This window comes from Eleginops maclovinus, chromosome 12 (assembly GCF_036324505.1).
Source record: "Eleginops maclovinus isolate JMC-PN-2008 ecotype Puerto Natales chromosome 12, JC_Emac_rtc_rv5, whole genome shotgun sequence".
Lineage (NCBI taxonomy): Eukaryota > Metazoa > Chordata > Actinopteri > Perciformes > Eleginopidae > Eleginops > Eleginops maclovinus.
In genome coordinates, this window is record NC_086360.1 from 27,452,047 (window position 1) to 27,474,410 (window position 22,364).

At 44.9% G+C, this 22,364-nt stretch overlaps 1 protein-coding gene across 1 annotated transcript; it reads left to right on the forward strand.

Annotated features, from left to right (window-relative positions):
- The first annotated feature begins 192 nt into the window (after positions 1–192).
- piwil2 (piwi-like RNA-mediated gene silencing 2) lies at positions 193–21,461 on the forward strand. Its single transcript, XM_063896456.1, has 23 exons — positions 193–537; positions 656–758; positions 930–1,026; positions 1,983–2,158; positions 2,228–2,333; positions 3,572–3,682; positions 13,502–13,619; positions 13,766–13,890; positions 13,980–14,060; positions 14,152–14,265; positions 15,281–15,469; positions 16,031–16,115; positions 17,015–17,107; positions 17,599–17,739; positions 17,950–18,063; positions 18,202–18,390; positions 18,673–18,774; positions 18,858–18,974; positions 19,173–19,261; positions 19,398–19,503; positions 19,841–20,094; positions 20,464–20,571; positions 20,843–21,461. Exons 1-23 carry the CDS (start codon positions 193–195, stop codon positions 20,997–20,999), a joined length of 3,120 nt encoding a protein of 1,039 aa, XP_063752526.1. The 3' UTR covers positions 21,000–21,461.
- Positions 21,462–22,364: the final 903 nt, after the last annotated feature.

Consider the following 22,364-nt stretch of genomic DNA (forward strand, 5'->3'; position numbering starts at 1 on the left):
TATGTATTTATTCTGCACTGCCCTTGAAGTAACTTCAGTAAACTTGAGTAAAAGTAGAAGTACTCAGATCTTGTTCTTGAGTACAAGTACCAGAGTGTAGGAATACTCGGTCAGAGTAAAAGTGGTGCATTCAAAAGGTTCCTCAGGTGTTGCTTTAACAGGTTTTTATGTTATTCTTAATATTTAAGTGAAATGGATCCAAAGAGACCTCCAGATGTCAGCAGTAGTGCAAGTGTCCCCGGGATGGGCCGCAGAGGAGGGCTGCAGCCTCAGGAGCAGGCTATAGGAGGAAGTAGAGGGCTGCTGCTCTCTTCAGAAGGGTTTGGTATAGGACGAGCCAGAGGTTTCCCCACTCTCGGCGATCATCACAGACAAAGAATAACTCCCCCCGCTGTGAATCCTGCATTCGGCAGATGCCTGCCCTTCCCAGCAGCTGAGCCAAAAGTTGGGTTTGCAAGAGGCGATATCCGGCCTCCTCTGGAGCACAAACCTCCAGGGGGACCCAAGATGCAAGACCTGGCTTTGACAACAAAAGAGGTTAGAAAGGTTTAGTGTTCCTTCATGGTTGAATAAACTTATTGTGAGCTAAATTAAATGTAGTGTACAATCTTATTCCTAACCGTAAAAAGCTGCTCAGTTATTCATCTGCTTGCAGGATGATGTGGCTGCCTTCGGTCAAAGATCCTCCCTGGTCTCAATGTTTAGAGGAATGGGCATCAGTCACTCCATTACCTCATTGGGGAGAGCTCCACCTCCGGGTCTGTATTAAAAAAGCTCTTTCATTTTGTTGTTATTAAATTAAGACATCTGTATTTCATAAAGTACAACAAACTAGGGCTCGGCGATATGGCCTATAAAAAAAAAACATGGTGTCTTGTGTGTTTATTTTTCACTTCAATAAAGACGGTATTGTTTGTACTGAGTTGCAGGAAAAGGAGCAGGTGGAGATATGGGTGAGCCGTGCCCAGTGGGTGTCATCAGCAGCCCAGAAGGCCAACTTGAACCGGTGATGGACGGAGTCGTCAGGTAGGAAACTAGGGGGTGGGCATTCCATTCCATTTCCTTAATCGACGGTCGGTAGAATTAACGATCAATTCTCGATTATTAATCAATACTTTTATATTAAAATTCATTGTTTATTAAACTTTTTATATATTCAAAATGCAATGAAAATACAGCGTGTTTTTCCTCGATGAGATCTTGATTACAAGAAGAACAGCTCCAGTTAAACTGGACGTTCAATGGTTAAACTTGAAGATATGCGCTGCGGTGCTGTAAAGCAGCGGAGCCTGCAGCTGCGAGCCGGTGCTCTTAAACACAATTGACCCAAAACAATCATGTTAAACAATAACTTAACCAGAAACATAAGAATACTTAGGTCTGACAGGTTTGTCAAAATGTAACTCAAAACTATCCAAACGGCACCGAGTCGAGAAAGAGGGTGAGAGAGATTAGCCTACCTAACAGTTAATTAGGCTACTTAACAAAGCCTCGTTAAAAATACCCAGTAACTCGCATACAATTTCAGCAGCACTTTTTTGTCGATAAAGATGAGCATGTTCACAAGCTCTGGGGTCAGGAGCGACCGCAGCCTGGCGACCGTCAGTCCAGCCACTGAAAACCCCCGCTCTGAGAAGACTGACGTTGCCGGGATGCACCGGTACCTCGGCGCTAACTTGGCCAGCCTGGGGAACCTTATTCCATTCACTATCCGTCAGTCTGTAGCGGTGCAATCCAGGGGTGGGGGGAGTCTCCCTCAGAAAGTTCTGCTTCGGTGTAGTTTTATCGCTAAAAAATGAACGTGATCGACGAAATTCTTAACGATCAATTATCGATCGTCGATTAGTCATGCCCATCCCCATAAGAAACCCAGCAGTGTTAACTAACATACACTGAAAGAAGACAAGAAAACAACAGCACCACAAACTGCATCCTCCAAAGAAATGACCGTGAAGCAACATTATTAGTTTGATGTCTTCCAGTTTCCATGGCCGAGGTCAGCCCCCTCAGACGGTGGTCGGGCTTGGTAGAGCAGCGGTGCCTTTCCTCGGAGCTGGAAGAAGACAAGCTCTTCCTCCTGTGACTCCAGGTCACATCGAGCCATTTCCTCCGGCCTTTAAGGCACAAGCAGCCCCACACTGTCACACTCCACCCACAGGTAGGGAAGGATCAAATGTTTCCTGGAAAAAGTACAAAATATACTTCAAAATGTCATTGTTTTGTGCAGGAGCCGCGCCCCCGATGCCCACTACTCGAGAGGAGCTGGTGCCGGGAAAGTCGGGGTTTTCTTCTGCTGCAGCACCCAAGGAGTTGATGAAAATAGAGGCAGTCCGGTGAGTACCTCTCCTTGCATATCAGAAGTGTATTGTTGCTAATCATTACATTACTCACTTGTTCTTTTAAACCCTGGACTGTGTGTGTTGGGCTTAGAATAGCTTAAGTGGGAGCAGCACGGACTGAGCCTTCTGTATTTGCGTCACCAATGCAACCTTTATTGATTTTAAACACAGAGCGCTCAGTATGTGCATGTTGGACGTCAGCAGGCTGCGGTGTGTTCAAGTGCAAGGTGACATGATGCACTTGATGAGTCAGACCTAATCAATGGTAGCTCTTAGAGAGTTGCCTACAGTAGAGGAACTACGGCCTTAACATACCGCTACCTGATGTAGAAAAAAAGCACAACCTAGTTTTTGGAATAGATTTTATACCAAATATTCTCCTGGAAATGAGTGAAAATGAAGGCTACTCCTTCAAAGGGGTTTGTGTTAACGCTTGTATCTCTGGAAATAACTTTCAGAACGTCATCCAATTTCGACTCCATTCTCACAGAAAGGCAAACCATACAACAAACCAAATAATATATCAATACCGTTTACCATCCTTTTAATATATACACCTAAACACACGTGGATTTTAGGCGGGAATGTACTAGGAAATTCCAAATCCAAAAGAGGTGTTTATACTTTTCTAGTCCAATCATCCAAAAATGTAATCTTTATGAACCAGATACTGGTATCCCTGTTAGGGCATGTTGTCAGGGCCACTATGCACCCAGTCTTCACATGTACACAATATAAGAACTCACAATGACTGTGTGTTGTGCTGAAATCATGTGAGCGTTGCATGTTAGAAGTTATTTATTTAGGTCCTCATGGCAGTACTCCTTCACCTGTTCTTCCAAACCAAAGGCGTAAGAGTGCAACCTTTTATTGATGATTAATAAAAATGCATACAGTTTGATCAAGTGCAACATTTTACAGAACAGGCAACACACATTAGTGTTGCATAATGTGGAAAAGAATAGCTTATCAAGGTTATTTTGTACTTCTGTTGCAGATATGACCCAACAGAGGTCAGCTTGTTGGGTCACACACACAGCTTTACAGAATCAGAGTAGCGTTATTAGCCCTACAGAGGGGGGGGGGGTTACATTGTTACAGCACAAGTATAGAGTAAAAAATAGCTAAGAGGTATGCACAAAATACTAGTGATAGGAATTGGACAAATAACAAACGTACACATCCAGGTGGACAACAGTATGACTGCATTGTGCGTCTTGTCTCCGGCTCAGTGAGGCTCCATATAAGGCTGGAACAAAAGGAACTCCGATCAAGATCGGCTCCAACCACATCATGATCCGGTGCAAAAACGAGGCCGTGTATCAGTACCATGTGACCTTCATGTAAGTACTGCCTTTTTATATTTAGGAACTATCCACTTTTCAGATGTAATGACTGAAGGAAATGTATGTTTTCTTTAAATGTGCGTGACCTTTTTGCAACATTTCCAAGTGTAAGCATCCAAAGCCAGACTCACCCTGAAGTAGGGCTGGGCGATATGGACCAAAAGTCATATCCCGATATACTTCGGTTGAATATCGATACACGATATATATCCCGATATTTTTCCCGCAAAGTGAGAGCTGTGAAATGAAATGCTCAGTCAAAGTCAAATACGAGTGGTTTCATTGAAAACTCACTATAAAATGTAAACATACACACTGTATAACAACGCTCCGTAAGGTGCACATTTTTAAAGTACCTTAAATAAAATATCTTGTTTGGAGACCAGCTGTTTTCATCTCCCAGTCTTGCATGAAGTGAACTGTCCCGCTCATATAAGGCTCACACGTCCTGCTTGACCACATATCGCTGGTCAACGCAAAATGGGTGACGTTAGCAAGCCGGCCTGCAGCGTTCTGTCTGACTTCACTATGCGTTTGCGGCAGTGCTTCTCGTGCAAAATAGTTTCGACTGGGAAGCTCGTATCCCGGGTCCAGCTTTTTAATTAGCTCTTTGACCCCGACCTGTTCCACTGTTGCAACGGGGACCATGTCTTTGGCAATGTGAAAGGACACCGCCTTTGTTATTGCACGCCACTTGTCGCTGTTCTTCTCATACGGCACACAGCGGGGAAATGGAGCTTGCAGTGAGCTTTGTTTTGGGGCTGGAGCTTTGTCGGGTTGGGGACGGCTTGTGCCTGTGGCTTCTGCAGCGCGCAGTTTCACACACTCTTCATATTGCACTTTGTGCCACGTTTTTAGGTGATGAAAAAGATTCGTAGTGCTTCCACCACTGGCTGCAATGTGCTTATGGCACTCCCTACATATAGCTTGGTTTTGTTGCTCGTCTGACAATTTGTATCCGAACCATCTCCAAATGATTGAGCTACTGCTTTTTCTTTGACCAACCGAGGGGCTCTCCACCGTACGCTCCGCAGACGTTGTTGCCTTCTCCATGTTTGTTGAAGAGTGCCGGAGTGTCCCTCCCCCTCCCCCCTCTGTGCATGAAAGAGGAGGGGCGGAGCCGGGGCGCGGGAAGCAGTGCAGAGAGTTCCGATCAACGGCTTGCCTGAAGCAAGTATTACAGCGCAATGTTGAACTATATCGATGTATGCGATATGGTCTAATTCCATATCTTAGTTAAAAATATATGGCCCAGCCCTACCCTGAAGCAATACTGGTAATTAAATAATTAGTTGATACTTAAATTTAGGATTAATTTAGTGCTTTCACTATGACCAGAGGAGTACAACACAGCTCTCAGATCTCTGCACTGGCCACCAACAACTCACAGAGTCGGTTCTAAGATGTTGTTACTGACTTACAAAGCACTCAACGCTTTGGGACCCTGATGTACGTCGGACGTGCTGCTCCGTTACAAGTGTAACCGGTGTCGACTAGCCAAGACCCGAGTCTGCATGTCATTGGAGCTAATAGTCTAGATGGATTTCAGAAAAAAGGCCTTTTATAAGAAGTAAGGAGCATTTATGGGTACAAGTCGGGAACCGGCCTACCTTACATATTTCAAGGGTGCTGAGTCCAAAAAAACCGGTACCCGGGTGAAATTTTGAGGTTTTGACCTTCTAATTTGCATATTAAAATGGCCGCCAAATTGCCCATCTTGCACAGTTATTGGACCATTTCCTCCTAGTTTTTTTTGTAAGTAGGCAATCAAGATGAGGAAATTAAGTTTCTAGATCGATAGTCAAGGGTCAAACAAGGATATAGTGGAGGCTCAGTGCCTTTTTTATGTATATATATATGCAAAATACCAACTTTTAAGGTGAAATTAAGCATTATTTGTGTCATTTTTTAAGGCCGACATAAATATTAAATAAAAGTTACTCTGAAATTTTCCCTGTTGATATGACATATGATGTACACCATATTATATGATAACAAAGAAAAAAATCCATTGCAAGTTGTCTGAGATTTCATGTTTTTTTTTTTGTTTTTTTTTGCAAATTAAGCATTTGTTCTCTAAATTCTAAGACGGGAAAAACCCAGGTGAATAGGGAAAAATATTCAAAAAGAGACCACCATGAAACGTACCAAGTTGAATATTTAGATACAGTGAGTGTGTGAAACAAGCACAAGCAACAGACATGGCTTTCTTCCTGCGACGTCAGGATTCTGAACCCAAACCTTCTTGGACCGTTTTCAATCAGTCAGTCTCGTCAAAGGAACCAGAGCAGACAGCAGTAGGATATTTGCCAATAGTCCTTGCTCCAGCTCATGAGTATGATACGCTCAATACAGTTGTGAAGAGGTGCATGGCAATATCATCACATTTTGGCCAGGAGCATACAGTCATAACAGTGGACCAAGCTCTTTACTGCAAGCTCATGGAACTGAAGTGGTGTGTTGAGGAATATCAGGGCAAGTTAATCCCTCGGCTTGGTGGACTTCATATTGCAATGAACTTCCTAAAGACTATCGGAGATCACATGGCTGGGTCTGGTCTAGCTGAAGTGTGGCTGGAGAGTGGATTGCTGGGGGAGGGTGCTGTCATGCTTGTCATGTCAGGGAAAGCATACAACAAGGGTATGAGAGCTCACAAACTGACCTTGCAGGCCCTATGGCAGCTTTTGTTGCCAACATTCCTCGCGTTTGCTGCAGAATCAAACAAGGAATGCCATGATGAGATCTCTGCTATGGCTGCTGATGAAAATCCTGAAATGATTCCTCAGTTGATAACATATCTGAAGCAGGAACAGTTTGACAGTCTCCTCAAAGATTTCATCGCAAGTAAATCTGAAGATGTCAACTTTGTCTTCTGGTGGAACTACATGGATATGGTCTCAACACTGTTGCAGTTTACACGAGCTCAGCGTGATGGACTCTGGGAGCTTCATCTTCACTCCTTCAGCTGGATGTTGCCGTACTTCATGCGATATGACCACCTGAACTATGCAAGATGGGGGCCAGTGTATATTGCTGAGATGCACCAACTCCCAGAACCTGTACTATCTGAGTTCCAAAGAGGCAACTTTGTTGTGAAGCGGTCCGATCAACGATTCAACCAGGTCGATCCAGACCAAGCAATGGAGTGGATCAACGGAACAGGGAAAAAAGGAGGGGGGATCATTGGCATTACTAAGACACCTTCAGCCCTTTCCAGATCAAGGTTTCAAGGTTTCAAGGTTTTATTTGTCATATGCACAGCAGATACAGCGTATATGTTGGCAATGAAAATCTTATGTCGCGTGCTCCTCCAACAACTCAACATACAAGGTGCAAAAGATAAATAAAATAGTGAAAAAGAGAGAAGAATATTTACAATAACAACAATACAGATTTGAGGATGTGAAATATATACATATGTGGAATACATTGAAAGTATTTAAATACTTTACACTGTTGAATGAGGAGGTATGGACAGATGCATATATTATGTATAACAGATGTGTATGGCAGATATGTATAATATATAGATATGTGTACTATAAACAGATATGTATGGCAGATGTGTATAATATATATGTATGTGTGTACTATAAACAGATGTGAGTAGACATTCACACAGCTCAGGAGTTCAGTAGTCTTATAGCCTGTGGTATAAAACTGTCTCTAAGTCTGGTGGTCTTGGTCCGGATGCTGCGGTACCGTCTGCCAGACGGCAGCAGACAGAACAGATTGTTGCTGGGGTGATGGGGGTCCTTTAATATCCTACCGGCCTTCTTCCTACACCGCTGGGTGTAGAGGTCCTCCATGGATGGCAACTCCGTCCTGGTGATGTGCTGAGCAGTTTTCACCACCCTCTGTAGAGTCTTACGGTTGAGGGCGGTGCAACTGCCATACCAGGCGGTGATGCAGCCAGTCAGGATACTCTCGATGGTGCACCTGTAGAAGTTGCAGAGTATCCTGGAGTCCATGTTGAACTTCCGCAGCCTGCGGAGGAAGAAGAGCCGCTGTCGAGCCGTCTTGGATATGACCCTGGTGTGATGTGTCCATGTCAGGTCCTCACTGATGTTAACCCCGAGGAACCTGAAGCTGCTGACTCTCTCCACAGGAGTCCCGTCGATGGTGATGGGTGTGTGTGCTTCTCTCTGCCTCTTCCTGTAGTCCACAATCAGCTCCTTTGTTTTGCTGACGTTGAGATGGAGGTTGTTGTCCTGGCACCAAGATGTCAGGGCTCTGACCTCCTCTCTGTACGCCGTCTCGTCGCCGTCTGTGATCAGGCCGATGACGGTCGTGTCGTCAGCAAACTTGATGATGGTGTTGGAGCTGTGTGTGGCCACGCAGTCGTGCGTGAACAGGGAGTAGAGGAGAGGGCTGAGCACACAACCCTGAGGGGCTCCGGTGTTGAGGGTCAAGGTGGAGGATGTGATGTTCCCCATCCGCACTGCCTGGGATCTGCCCGTCAGGAAGCTCATGATCCAGTCACAGAGGGCGCTGTTGAGCCCAAGGTCCCTGAGCTTAATGATGAGCTTGGAGGGCACAATGGTGTTGAATGCTGAACTGTAGTCAATGAACAGCATTCTCACATAAGTGTTCCTCTGGTCCAGGTGGGAGAGGGCAGTGTGGAGGGTGAGGGAGATGGCATCATCCGTGGACCTGTTTGCTCTGTAGGCAAACTGCAGGGGGTCCAGTGAGTCAGGGAGGGAGGAGGTGATAAAAGTTTTGACTAACCGCTCAAAGCACTTCATGATGATGGAGGTGAGTGCAACTGGGCGGTAGTCATTGAGGCAGATGGGTTTTGTCTTTTTGGGGACAGGGACAATGATGGACTCTTTAAAGCATGTGGGGACTACAGACTGGAGCAGTGACCTATTGAAAATGTCTGTGAACACATCTGCCAGCTGAACTGCACACACCTTGAGAGCACGGCCAGGGATGCCATCAGGTCCTGGAGCCCTGTGTGCGTTGATCCTTTTCAGAGATCTACACACATCTGCACTGGTTAAAACCAGTGAGCAGGGATCCTGGGCCTTTGGTGCCTCCACAGCCGGGGGCTTCTCAAAGCGTGCATAAAATGTGTTCAGTTCATCTGGGAGAGATGCAGACACTTCCTCAGCACCACTCGTTGTCCTTTTGTAGTCTGTTATTGTTTTTAGTCCAGACCACAGATGGACACTCTCCTACAACATGAGGTCCCATGTAGCAGAAGAGACACATTTGATGTTCAGCAACACACCTGAGAAAACCTACGTCCACAATGAAGCTACCAAATCCCGTGAAAAGAGAGACAACAGAGACGAAATGGCATTGGTTTTAGTCTTCAAAGGGTTCAAGGTGTTTGATTCAGTCTCCTCAGGCTCATTGCAAAATCTCGCCACGAAAGACGTTGCCACAGAGGCTATCCAAAGCTCATTACTTTCTGCCAAAGACCTAGGACAAGAAAAAGTGAATTCATTCATTGAGAAAAGGATGATTGTTCCTGAGGACAAAGATAAACCAGAGGTCCCAATCCATGCAACCCTACATAAGAGCAAAGCTAAAACATTTGCATCTCTGTATGAAGTGGCCAAAAATCCTAAAATCAAAGACAACAGAACTGTCATAAAGGCTGACCGAAACATTCTCAAACGCCTTGTTACGGCCTATGAGGCAGGTCGTCCAGTTGACTTACCAGCTGTCCTAAAACACGAGCTTCTGCCAGTTCCCATATCCCTTGCTGAAATGAATGGGACACTTCGCACTGGAAACAAGTCTGTATTAGTAAATAAGTTAACTGAAGACATAGTCTGTCCTGAGGCTATTGAACTTCCCGACATGTCATCTTGTCTCATCATAGATGGACAGGCACTTGTGGTTGCCCTTGGAAAGCCAGACAAAGCAGTAACATTTGGGGATCTGGCCGACACATTTGTCAGAGCAGTGTTGAAAGCAGGATGTTACTATAAAAGGATAGACGTTGTGTTTGACAGATACAGAGAAGAGACCATCAAGGGTGCTACCAGGACACGACGCACAAAAGCAGCTCAACCAATCAGACGACTTGTTGAGGGTCGTGATGTGCCTCTTCCAAAAAACTGGACCAATTTCCTGTCCCTCCCTGACAACAAAGCTGATCTTGCCAATCTACTCTCTGAAGAACTATGTGCTCAGGCACCGGATGATAAAGAGATAGTAGTTGCTGGTGGGTTCAGAGACGAAGAGACGGAGGTTAGGTCATCAAAAGCAACAACCAACCTGACTCATCTGAGAGCCACACACGAAGAGGCAGATACCCGATTGGTATTACATGCAGTGCACTGCCAGTCAGACACAGTAGTCGTGTCATCTAGAGACACTGATGTACTTGTGATTCTCGTTTCCCATTTCCCACACGTAGCATGTAAAAAACTCTGGCTGTTGTCTGGTACCACAAGGAAGCCACAATATATACCAATTGATGCTGTTTTTAACAAACTGCCAAAGGATTCAGCACCAAGCCTTGTAGCATTTCATGCACTAACTGGTTGTGATACCACATCATACATTGCAAGTCACACCAAAAGTACATCATGGAAAGTCTGGAAAATGCACCATCAATTGCTCAGCAACCTCGGAATTGGTGATCTCACGGAGGAGACTCAAAGATCTTCAGAGGCTTTTGTCTGCAGAATATATGATGTGCATAAAACAGACTCTGTTGATGCAGCAAGGCATATACTTTTCTCCAGGACAGGTAAACCAGAAGCAATGCCGCCTACAAGCGATGCGCTCCACTTCCATCTGCTGAGAGTACACTACCAGGCAATGGTTTGGAGAAATGCTCACTATGCCACACCTGAGCTTCCTTCACCCTTGGACATGGGATGGAAAGATGGTGATTCAGGACTACAGCCCATTCTTATGTCACAGAACCCAATACCTGAAAGTTGCCTGGAAATGATCAGGTGTGCCTGTAAAAAACAATGCACAACACGCCAGTGCAAATGCCGAAAATCGGGGCTGTTATGCACTGCAATGTGTACATGTCAGAGTGATGACCAATGTCCTTGTTTAAATGTGGAGTTGTAGTCCTCAAGCATACCAAGGCAATGGGTAACCAAAGAACTTGGAAAAGGACTGCAGAAAGAAATACTAATCAAAATGAAATTCCAAAGACAAATGGCACACAAGCAAACTAGAAAGGTATAAAAACAATTTACCAAGTGTTCCAAGTGACCTATGGAACTTACAGAAGACAGATGAAAGCAAAGCAATTCAGCTAGAAACATGAAAGAAAATATACAGAAACAAGATGTGATCTGTAGAACTGTTCAAGGGAAGTTTCATGTTTTTTTTTTCCCTATTCACTTGGGTTTTTCGATGTTTGAATTAAGAGCATTATGCTTTGTTTGCATAAAAAAATGAATTCTCAGACAACTTGCAATGGTGTTTTTCTTAGTTATTATGTAATATGGAATACATCACATATCATATATACACTGGGAACATTTAAGAGTGATATTGACTGAATATTTATGTCGGCCTTAAAAAATGACACAAATAATGCTTAATTTCACCTTAAAAGTTGGTATTTTGCATATATATATACATAAAAAAGGCACTGAGCCTCCACTATATCCTTGCTCTGACCCCAGACTATAGATCTAGACACTTAATTCATCATCTTTGATTGCCTACTTACAAAAAAACTTGGGGAAAATGGTCCAACGACTGAGCAAGATAGGGAGTTTGGCGGCCATTTTGATATGCAAATTAGAAGGTCAAAAACTCAAAATTTCGCTCGGGTACCGGTTTTTTTGGATTCAGCACCCTTGAAATATGTAAAGTAGGCCGGTTCCCAACTTGTACCCATAAATGCTCCTTACATTCACTTTTTGGGTACATCCCGTCTAGTCTATAATGCTGATCTCCGTTTATTCTGACAACAGATGAACAACAAATCAGTCGTTACTTCAGTCTGTAATACGCCCTCACACTCCGTCTCCTGCACGGATTAAATGAGAGATAATTCCGCACACATGTTCATATCTGAGTGCAGAAACGTCTGAAAACAGTGGAGTTTACATCTCCCGTGAAACACATTTACAAAAAGGGAAGAGGAGAACACGAGGGACTGAAATTCAGATGTTCTGCCCCCTACCGGTCTGCCTACTTCAACCTACGAAACACCAACCGCCTCCGCCCCTCCCTTACCACCCGCACTGCCGCCGTCCTTGTCCACAGCCTCGTCACCTCCCGTCTGGATTACTGCAACTCTCTCCTCTTCGGCCTCCCTCAAAAAACTCTCCATAAACTTCAATTGGTCCAGAATTCAGCTGCCCGCATCATAACTCGGACCGCCTCCATCCACCACATCACTCCTGCCCTCCAACAGCTCCACTGGCTCCCGCTTCAGTTCCATATTCAACTCATAGTCCTCCTGTGTTGTCATTCAAAGCCATCCACAACCTCGCCCCCCCCATATCTGTTCGACCTCCTCCATGTTCCCACTCCCTCCCGCTCCCTCAGATCTTCTTCCTCCATACACCTGTCTGTCCCCTCCGCCCGTCTCATCACCACGGGGAGCAGAGCGTTCAGCCACTCTGCTCCCCGTCTCTGGAACTCATTCCCACTCCAACTCAGAAACATGGATTCATTCCCCCATTTCAAAACACATCTGTTCAAAACTGCTTATTCCACTTGAAGCCAATTCCTCCGTCACCGTCTGTTGTTTTTATTTTATTTGCATTGTTGATTCCTTTTATTGTCTTTGTGTGTGTATCATGTACGGTGTCCTTGAGTGCCGAGAAAGGCGCCTTCAAATAAAATGTATTATTATTTTGAGGCCTAACAAGTCAGGTATTCACTTTTGGTAGATACAGAACACAGAATGTGTGTGATTATAGTAGAATAAATTACAAAGAAATATTAGACTCTGTAACACCAGACACTACTGCAGGTTTACAATTGTTACACAAGCCACACGGAGCTCTCAGATCTGGGTGAGGTCCTCGTCAAGGTTAAACACACTTTACTGCTGCTTCCCCAGAAGTCCTTTAACTTTGAATATCATTTCACTTCTTGCAGCATCATCTGTATTGACTAGGGTTGCAAAATTCCAGGAATTTTCAAAGGTGGAAACTTTCCAAGGGAATGAACTGGGAATGTTCTAAATTGAAGGTTGGCTCTTCATAGGGAACTTCAATATAGTTGGGGAAAGTATATTTTAGCATCATCTTGACTAAAACAAACACGCCATTCAAGTATATCCATGCCATTCCTCCATCACATGCACATAGCACACTGCTTACTACATGGCTATTGAGACCACACCCCCTACAAGGCACTGTGCATTCCTCCATCACATGCACACATGATTTCTAGAAGACTGGACCACACTTTTGAGCCCAAAGCACAAGAGTTTTGAAGCCACACATTGTAACCTGTGGACTACACAAAGTGAAGAAAGGTTTGATGGTAATTTGGGGTTATATATTTATGTGATGTTTAAATTGCAAATATCACAGACAGAGGCATTCATCTAGCAGATAGATCGCTGATCACTTGCTAAATAAGCCATAGCTAGCATCACTTGTGTTCATCACATCTGTTCATGCCATTGAATCAATTCCCAGTTAGTTCCCATTATTCCCATGGAAAGTTTCCAATATGGAATATTTCCAAAGTTCCCCAGCTTATCTTCCCATGAAAATCTACCGGAAATGTTCCACCCCTTTGCAACACTAGTATTTACAATGTTGATTTTAAACTACTTTGCGTCCCTTGTTTTCTCTCCTGATGTTGATGTAAAGCACTTGCCGTGTGTCATGTGACCTTAACCGTTTCAATATTACATTTCAGTCCAAATGTGGAATCGATGGCGATGCGTTTCAGCATGATGAAAGACCACCGCTCCGTCACGGGAGAAGTCCTCGCTTTCGATGGCTCCATTCTCTTTCTGCCTGTCAAAATGGAAGACGTAAGTATCCCAGCTGCTGTACGAGTCGTGTGGACAATGGGATTTTATATTGAATGCACTGAAATGAAACTACACTGTGCAAAACCTGTGACGTTGCTGAACACGACACTGGACTTCTTTCTTGCACCGCGTGTGGCGACGTGCAGGTGGTTCATCTGAAGAGTGTGAGGCGAACGGATAACGAGGACATACAAATCAAAGTCCTGATGACGAAGATCTTGCCTCCAAACTCTACAATGTGCCTCCCGTTCTACAATGTGGTGCTCAGGAGGTATTTCCATAACAATCCTACACTGTTCTTGTCGGAGAATGACCACTTTAGACAGCTCATGACTCAGCGATGTTTCTTTGTTTTCCAAGGTCAATGAAAATCATCGGGATGAAGCTGGTGGGTCGAAATCATTACAAACCAGAGGGCGCCATCATCCTTGGAAAACACCGGTTAGTATGGAGATGAACATTAAAGGGTACACTCACTATTTCAAATCAGGTCCATTCATTACCCTAAACGTGTGTGTCTGTGTGTGTCTAGGCTGCAAATTTGGCCCGGTTATTCAACCAGTGTGAAGCACTCGGACGGAGGCCTGTACCTGAACGTGGACGTGTCGCACAAAGTCCTGAGGACCGACTCGGTGCTGAACATCATGTGAGTTTATATGCAGCTTAAAATCTACGGAATCAGAAATCTTTTATCTGTCCTGCAGCAGGAAAGGGTGCGGCTTTACAGCAGCAGCCGAGGTCCCGTGCAGATCAAAGGGAAAAGAGTAGCATTGCATATTGAAAACAATTAAGTCACAATTAAGGTCGACATTAAGCCCCGCCCACTTTCCGGTGAAAACCCTGCATCAGAGCGAAGCAGAAAGTAACAGTGTCTTCATGTCTTGAAGCTGCTGAGTCATATATCGCACCTCAAATAACAAATAAATCCAGAGCTCCGGTTCCTTTACTTCCTCTCCAGAAAAAAGGAGAGTGAAAGAAAGGATCAGAAATCTCAGTCTCAGTGTCAGCCTGCTGCCTGCCACTCGTCCCCCGGCAGACCCACCGGACATCCATCCCTTATTTATCCTCCGTAAGCTGTCTCTGCCGTCTGACCAGACACCTGACCCCACCTCCAATGTGTTTTTACTGTAGACTGATTGGAGCGGTTTTGATTTTCACGCGGTGGACAAACACTTGACGTGTAATCACAGATGTTTGAAAGCTACAGCACAATAAGTCTCCTCCCCGTTAAGGAGCCAAGGCGACGGAGGGAACGGTCGTATGCTACACTTGCTTTGTCTTGAATAAATAAAATATGAGTACGTCTTTTATTATATTTTCTTTGTATGACCTCTAGACTGTTCATACAAATGTAAACATTGGATAGGCCGGGCCGCGCAGAGCTATATACATGTCATATTCTGGGGTGTAGTCGTGCATATTTCAACACCAGGTTTTAAGATGAGACGTTCTTAGTGCATCTGTCCTCCGAGACCAAACCGTAAACCCTCCCGACCGCTATAACCCCCTTCCCGTGGGACCGTGGGTGGGAATGAAAGGTGAGCTGGAGGGCAGTGATTTTTACATCTGTGGATTATTTATAAAAGATCTGCCCTTTCCTGCAGAAGACAGTATGTCGCTGTTTCTATTTGAAGTAAAACAAAAATGCTGCTGTGTTCCAGGAACATGCTGTACCAACAGAGCAAGGAGAACTTCCAGGACGAGTGCACCAAAGAGTTCGTCGGCAAAATCGTCATCACGCGCTACAACAACCGCACGTACCGCGTCGACCGCATCGAGTGGGACAAGTCGCCCAAAGACACCTTCACCCTGATGGACGGCACTGAGACCACCTTTGTGGAATACTACAGGTGAGGCTCGGCTAGTGTTTGAAGCGGCGGAAATACAACCCTAAAATAGATCTGCAGCTGAGGCACCCGGTAGTGGATCTTACCCAGGGACTGATGTCTAAGCAAGAACGTTGTTTGGTACATTTATTCCCAATAAGCCCTGGTTTCCCATAGGTTCTTCCCCTGTGCCTTTCCTATAGCATGCATGTTCACCCTGGTAAAAAACATATGCCTATACTGGTTTGCTACTCCCACCACCACCGCCTGTCTCCAATTAATACCCAGTGCCCAAAGCTGCCTTCAAAATAAAAGCATAAACAATTACTTCTCCAAGCCTCCCGAATAAAGTCCCGGATCCAGTACAACACTCCATGCATGAAAGGCGCTATACAAATGAGATCTACTATTATTCATATACAAAAATAAGAGCCTTAAGAAATGAAAATGACTAAATGTCTCCACCGGTGTTGAGGCGGTATCTGTGCATTGAACATGTGGACGTTTATTTAATTAATAGCAGCAATCAAAGCCTCAACTGTTACTAAAACACGTATTTATTGCAACTTCTTGGGCTTTTTACAGCAAGAACTACGGGATCACGATCAAAGAGATGGACCAACCTCTGCTCCTCAATCGGCCGAAGGAGAGGGCCAAGCCGGGAGGAAAGGTAGGACTTCACCAGGGCGTCTTCACCATGTCTGCATGCCTAAATGCATTGACTTGCTGCCATGTGATTGGCTGATTAGATACGTGCGTTAACGAGCAGTTGAACAGCTGTACCGAATAACCAGTGAGTGTATATTTACATGAGATGTGTTAAAAATAATGAGACCTTTGTTGGTCCTCATAGGGAAGGTCAGAAATACAGGACAGAGGAGATTCAACAATAAATAGAACAGTAAACATGAAAGCAGCAGTATGAAACCATGGGTCACATGGTCCCACGGTGCTTTGTGATTTAAACATTGTACTAAATGCTGAAGAAATGCAGTCATGTGTAACTTTTCTAAACAGTGAGTCTCTACAGGAGATCTCTCGGCTGACATGAGAGGAATTCTTGCAACAGAACGCCATCTTGTGGCTCCAATAAGTCATAACATTGAAGATGTTTTAAGACATACCATTGCTTTACAACAGCTTCATTATGTTGGTCCTATCCAGCTGTTATGTTTTCCGGTGTGAGAAGCACTCTGCTTTGGTTTCATCCCTCAGAGGTTAAACCTTCATTCATGTTTGGCTTTTTTGGGTTTAGAACAGATTACAAATCGCCTGAAAATGGTACAAACAAGCAGCGACATGTGTGATGGAGGTGTGGCGCTGGGCTATGTTGTGCATTTGAAAGTGCATTTTAACCTTGCCCCGTGCCGGAGATATTCCCAGAGTCGAACTCGAGAGAGTTAACAACCTATTCGGGCGTCAGTTAGACTTCCTTCTTGATGTTCTTTGTCCAAATGTAAACTGTAGGTAGTCTATCAGAAGCACAGTGGTACAAAGGGCAATGCATTTAAACATTAACGCTATCAGAAGAACACTTAACTGTCAGTCATCGTATAATGTTTATCGCAGCAAATCATCACCGGAGAGGTTCTGCTCGTGCCGGAGCTTTGCTTCATGACAGGAATCCCTGAGAAAATGAAGAAGGACTTCAGAGCCATGAAGGTACATTTGATGCGTCAGCAAAATGTTCTTTTATAATATATTATGTTAGACAGGACGTAAAGCTCTCATAAGTATTTGTTTTATTGTATTTAAAAGAAGCAGCCAAAATCCGGAGATGTATGACAGGAAAAAAGTGGTGCGTTTCCCCCGTAAAATGTTGGAGACGCCAGGAAACAATATCTCTGTGGGTCAGAAAGGGTAGAATGAGTCCAGAAATATGGAGATGGGGTCAGATGTCTGGTCAGACGGCAGAGACAGCTTACGGAGGATAAATAGGGGATGGGTGTCCGGTGGGTCTGCCGGGGGACGAGTGGCAGGCAGCAGGCTGACACTGAGACTGAGATTTCTGATCCTTTCTTTCACTCTCCTTTTTTCTGGAGAGGAAGTAAAGAAACCGGAGCTCTGGATCTATTTGTTGTTGGAGGTGCAATATATGACTCGGCAGCTTTAAAATAATGTAATGTATGGTCATATTTGTTCTCGTTTCTCAGGACCTGACCATGCACATCAATGTGAGCGCAGAGCAGCACACACACGCCATCAAACAGCTCCTGAAGAGCCTCACCAGCAACCCCGAGAGTGAGAAGGAGCTGAGCCGCTGGGGCCTGAACCTCGACTCCAACATCTTCATGGTCTGTTTACATCAACCTTTCATAGCAATGCAGCTCGACTCCATGACTGGGAGCTTATTCTGACTGAATTTAAGCTTCAGTTCGCCTTTTCTAAGATAAAATACTCATCACTCACTTCAGTCAGACAACTCGCTCGTCCTTTGCCACTTTGATCTTTCACTTTTTATTATTTAATGACATTAACTTGAGCATTTGTTCTCTCTCTTTCAGGCTCAAGGAAGAGTCCTTCCTATGGAAACCATCTGTCTGCAGTCTTCCTCCTTCACCTGTGGCTCTGATGTTTCCTGGTCCAGAGAGATAGGCAGGGATCCTTCCATCAGCTCAGTGAGTGGAAACAAATATCCCGTGTTGTCTAGTTTGTGATTAATATGATTTAGTGTAAAAACTGGGGGAAATGGATTCATAAAGGGGTGTTTTCCTCCAATTAAGAGCTCCCATATGTCTGTGTTGCTTCCCTCTCAGATCCCGATGAACATCTGGGGCATCTTCTACCCTTGCCGCTGTGCAGAGAAGGCAGAGGAGCTCGTCTCTACCTTCAACAAGGTGGCCGGGCCCATCGGGCTGAGGCTGGCGCGACCCATCCACGTGGCGCTGAGGGACGACCGCACCGAGTCTTACGTCAAGGCCATCCACTCTCAGATCACCAGCGAGGTATGACGTGCAAGAAAGGATTAGCAGCTTAAAAACGTATCATGTCTCTTGTCCTCTTAGAGTGCCATTGTGTTTATTTTAACCAATCATCTCTCAGAGGGGCGCGGCCAGCAGCTACAGACAGAATCAGCCCTTCTGAACCTTTGCAAATATTTTTCCATAAAAATGAAAAAAGGCTTCGTTGTCTTCGGATGTAAACCTGAAATAAGAATAAATATAATAAACTCATGCAAGGGAAATCCAGTTGATTGATTGGTTCTTTTCCCCATTTCCTGTCCACAGCCCAACATGCAGCTGGTCGTGTGCATCATAGTGGGAAACAGAGAGGATCTGTACAGCGCCATCAAGAAGCTCTGCTGTGTCAGAAGCCCCATCCCATCCCAGGTTTGTGATATGTTTACCTAGTATATCTGCGAAGCGGGTCTCGATTTAAAGAAAAACAAAACATGTTCTCCGTTTTGTCGCAGGCCATCAACGTACGGACCATTTCCCAGCCGCTGAGGTTGAAGAGTGTGGCCCAAAAGATTCTCCTGCAGATGAACAGCAAGTTAGGAGGAGAGCTGTGGACGGTCAATATCCCTCTGGTGAGTATTTAAGTATAAAATATCTACGGAGAGCAGGAAGAGAACACCTTGGACTCGATAGTTTGGGGAAAACAGCTTAATTGTGATCAAGAGAAGAGAAGGAACCTTGAGTACCGTTGGAACAGCATCCTCTAGATGTCGCTCGTCACCGTGAGCATTAAATGGGGAAATCATGAACCTTTTCTTTCACTTTTATAGAAAAACCTGATGGTGGTCGGTGTGGACGTCCACCATGACACCTGCAGAGCCCGTCAGTCAGTCATGGGCTTTGTCGCAAGTGTGAACAGGTAAAGCGTCTAAAGTTGTATCTGCAGAAAATCTTTACCAACATGCACTCTATATCTGCAGGTTAGTGATTAAAAGCTATGATTGATAATTAACATCTATTTGACTCATTTTGTCATTTTGCTGCATTTTTTCCAGCTCATTCACCCGCTGGTACTCCAGAGTCACTTTCCAGAGCCCGACTGAAGAACTGATCAGTGGCTTTAGGGTTTGCTTACTGGCTGCATTACAGAAGTACTACGAAGTATGTATTGCAATCATACATATTACATAAACCCTTTAGCTTAGCGGTGGTGAGGTGAAGTCATGTGACCGTGCTGTAGTTCTTCTATAGCCCATCGTTTGCTTTTTCGTGGTGTTAATATGTGGAGATTATCCTGCTGAACAAAACTTGTAAGAATGATAAACATTGAGAATGTTTTCTGCAATAATCCAAAAATCACATGGAGAAATCCCACTGGCTTTTTGTGGAGCGATCCAGGGAAATGCTGCCTTCAGGGTCCACTCATTGTACCACTGGGATTTGTGTGTTAAATCACCACCCGTTACACATAGCACCTGTCCATGTTCTTTTGATACAGGTGAACCACAACCTGCCGGAGAAGATCGTGGTGTATCGGGACGGCGTGTCGGACAGTCAGCTGAAGATGGTGGAGCAGTACGAGATCCCGCAGCTGATCAAATGCTTTGCGACTTTCCCCCACTACGAGCCCAAGCTGGTCTTCATTGTGGTCCAGAAGCGCATCAGCACCACCCTCTACTCCTTGTCTGGGAGCAGCGTGGGCACCCCTCCACCTGGAACCGTCCTGGATCACACCCTCACTCAGAAAGACTGGTCAGTGTTTTACAGGAAGCGAAAACTCTAGAAACACGATATGGACAAAGTAATAGTGTCTTCAGGTCTTAAAGCTGCTGAGTCATATATCACACCTCAAATAGATCCAGAGCTCCAGTTTCTTTACTTCCTCTCCAGAAAAAAGGAGAGTAAAAGAAAGGATCAGAAATCTCAGTGTCAGCCTGCTGCCTCGTCCCCCGCAGACCCACCGGACACCCATCCCCTATTTACTCTCCATAAGCTGTCTCTGCCGGCCTTGTTTTCTGGCATCCCTTTAACATCTTATGGGGGAAATCTGCAGTTTGGTTTGTGGCCGCACGCCGACAGTATGTTTAATAATACTTACACCCCTCATTTGTTTTTACTCAGGATGGATTTCTTTCTGATGGCACATTCCATCCGTCAAGGCTGTGCAATCCCGACTCGCTACATCACTCTGCACAACACGGCAAACCTCTCATCGGATCATCTGCAAAGGTGCTGATAACTTTCATTTTCTGTACACTTAATATTCTGGTACGGAGGGATGTAAAATATGTTTTTAACTGCTTCATATTTATATGTAGTGTCTCTGCTGGGACATGTCTCCATGCTTTGATGTTCAGAAAGCTCTTTATGTTTCTCATACTGCCTGTGCTGCAGCACCTCTTTTCACCCTCTGTCTGAAACCAGAGCCCAGTCTGCTCTGATTGTGATTGGTCCACTCTTGGTCCGCGTCTTTTAACATGTTTCTGTGTTACCGTGCCAGGTTGACTTTCAAGATGTGCCATATGTACTGGAACTGGCCCGGCACCGTCCGAGTTCCCGCTCCCTGCATGTACGCTCACAAGCTGGCCTTCCTGTCGGGCGACGTCCTGCACTCAGAGCCGGCCATCCAGCTCTCTGACAAGCTCTTCTTCCTTTGAGTTCCACCTCCTCACAGAAAGACCACAATCATTAGAGCGATTCATATACAATTTAAAAGCCCGTGTTTTGAGTTTTAAAATATCTTTTAAGACATTGTTCCTGTAGCTAATTGCAAGAAATTCACTTCACTATTGCAGACAGTGTTATTGCATAAAAGTGGTGTCTTAGTGTTCACGTCATTGCATAGCAGGGGGGTCCTAGTCACTATTGTGATGTGTGTACCAGTGGCTGTAAAGTCTGACCGCTGCAGGAAGGAAGGACCTGTGGTATCTGTCCGTTGAGACGGGGTGTCCTGGAGGCGGGACACGTCCAGCAAAAGATGACGGCCTGTTTGCCATTCTCCTGTCCCACACCCCGCCCCTGGTCTCCCCAGGACAGAGCTGGCCTTAACCCTTCTCTTGCAGTTCGGGTCAAATCTGACTTTGTTTATTATAAATATAATAAAAACATTTTTCATCCAATTGCCTCAAGACCTCATGTATTCCTACACAAACACACACGGGTGCATTTCTAGTGCTTATGTCCCCCCCCACACCTTCCAGACAAAACAATTGACTCTTAGGTTACGGGACTGTGATCAGGATCGCTCAGGTTGAAGGCAAGAGACGGAAGGGTTCGGGGTTGGGCAAAAATAATAGCGTTTATTTCGTGAGAAACGAGCAAACCAAAGACAGCTTCCAGGACGGGGTGTGTCGGCTTCCCAGGACCCAGCCTACTGCAAGACAGACCAGAACCCGGGTACCAACATGCTTTATATTAACTGCCTGGTTACCTGATTCTGATCAGCTGTCTGGTCCCCTCACCCCAGCAGCCGGCGCTCTAACCACACCCGGCCGCCACAGGGACCCTCTCACTTTCTCGCGCTGTAGGACACTAAGCATCCCCCGAGGGGTCACGGAGGCGAAGAGAAGAGCACGACTCCAAAAGGTATTCAAGATAGAGATATTTGTTATTGTTGCTTCCCCACGACACGGTTGCATCCACCACACACCCCACAACAACACGGAATGACTGCCTTTTATAGAAAGCTTCGACCTTAATTGACTGGGTCGTACCATCCCAGGGTTACCCTTACAACATTACATATTTACCCCACCATTGAATATATAAATACCCAGTAGATACATCCCCACAATAAACACATAATTATTAATAAACATTAAATATATAATATGTGCAAAGTCTGCGTTGTGTTGTATGCATGTTGGTGACAGTACAAGGAAAAAAGTGACTCACTGAAAAATGAAGACAAATGCAAAAGGTAAGATACTTTATTTTGAACTGTATGAAAATATGCAGCATCACCCAAGGAAAACAACGTTGAGTCACTAAATGTAAGGATAAGAGGCCCAAGGAGATAATGA

Excerpts from the sequence above, each read along its gene's own strand:
- piwil2 (XM_063896456.1), top strand. The coding sequence starts at position 193 with ATGGATCCAAAGAGACCTCCAGATGTCAGCAGTAGTGCAAGTGTCCCC. Across the intron at positions 2,159-2,227 it reads CTGTCACACTCCACCCACAG|GAGCCGCGCCCCCGATGCCC; the intron begins GTAGGGAAGGAT and ends TGTTTTGTGCAG. Across the intron at positions 18,391-18,672 it reads ACTCTCAGATCACCAGCGAG|CCCAACATGCAGCTGGTCGT; the intron begins GTATGACGTGCA and ends TCCTGTCCACAG.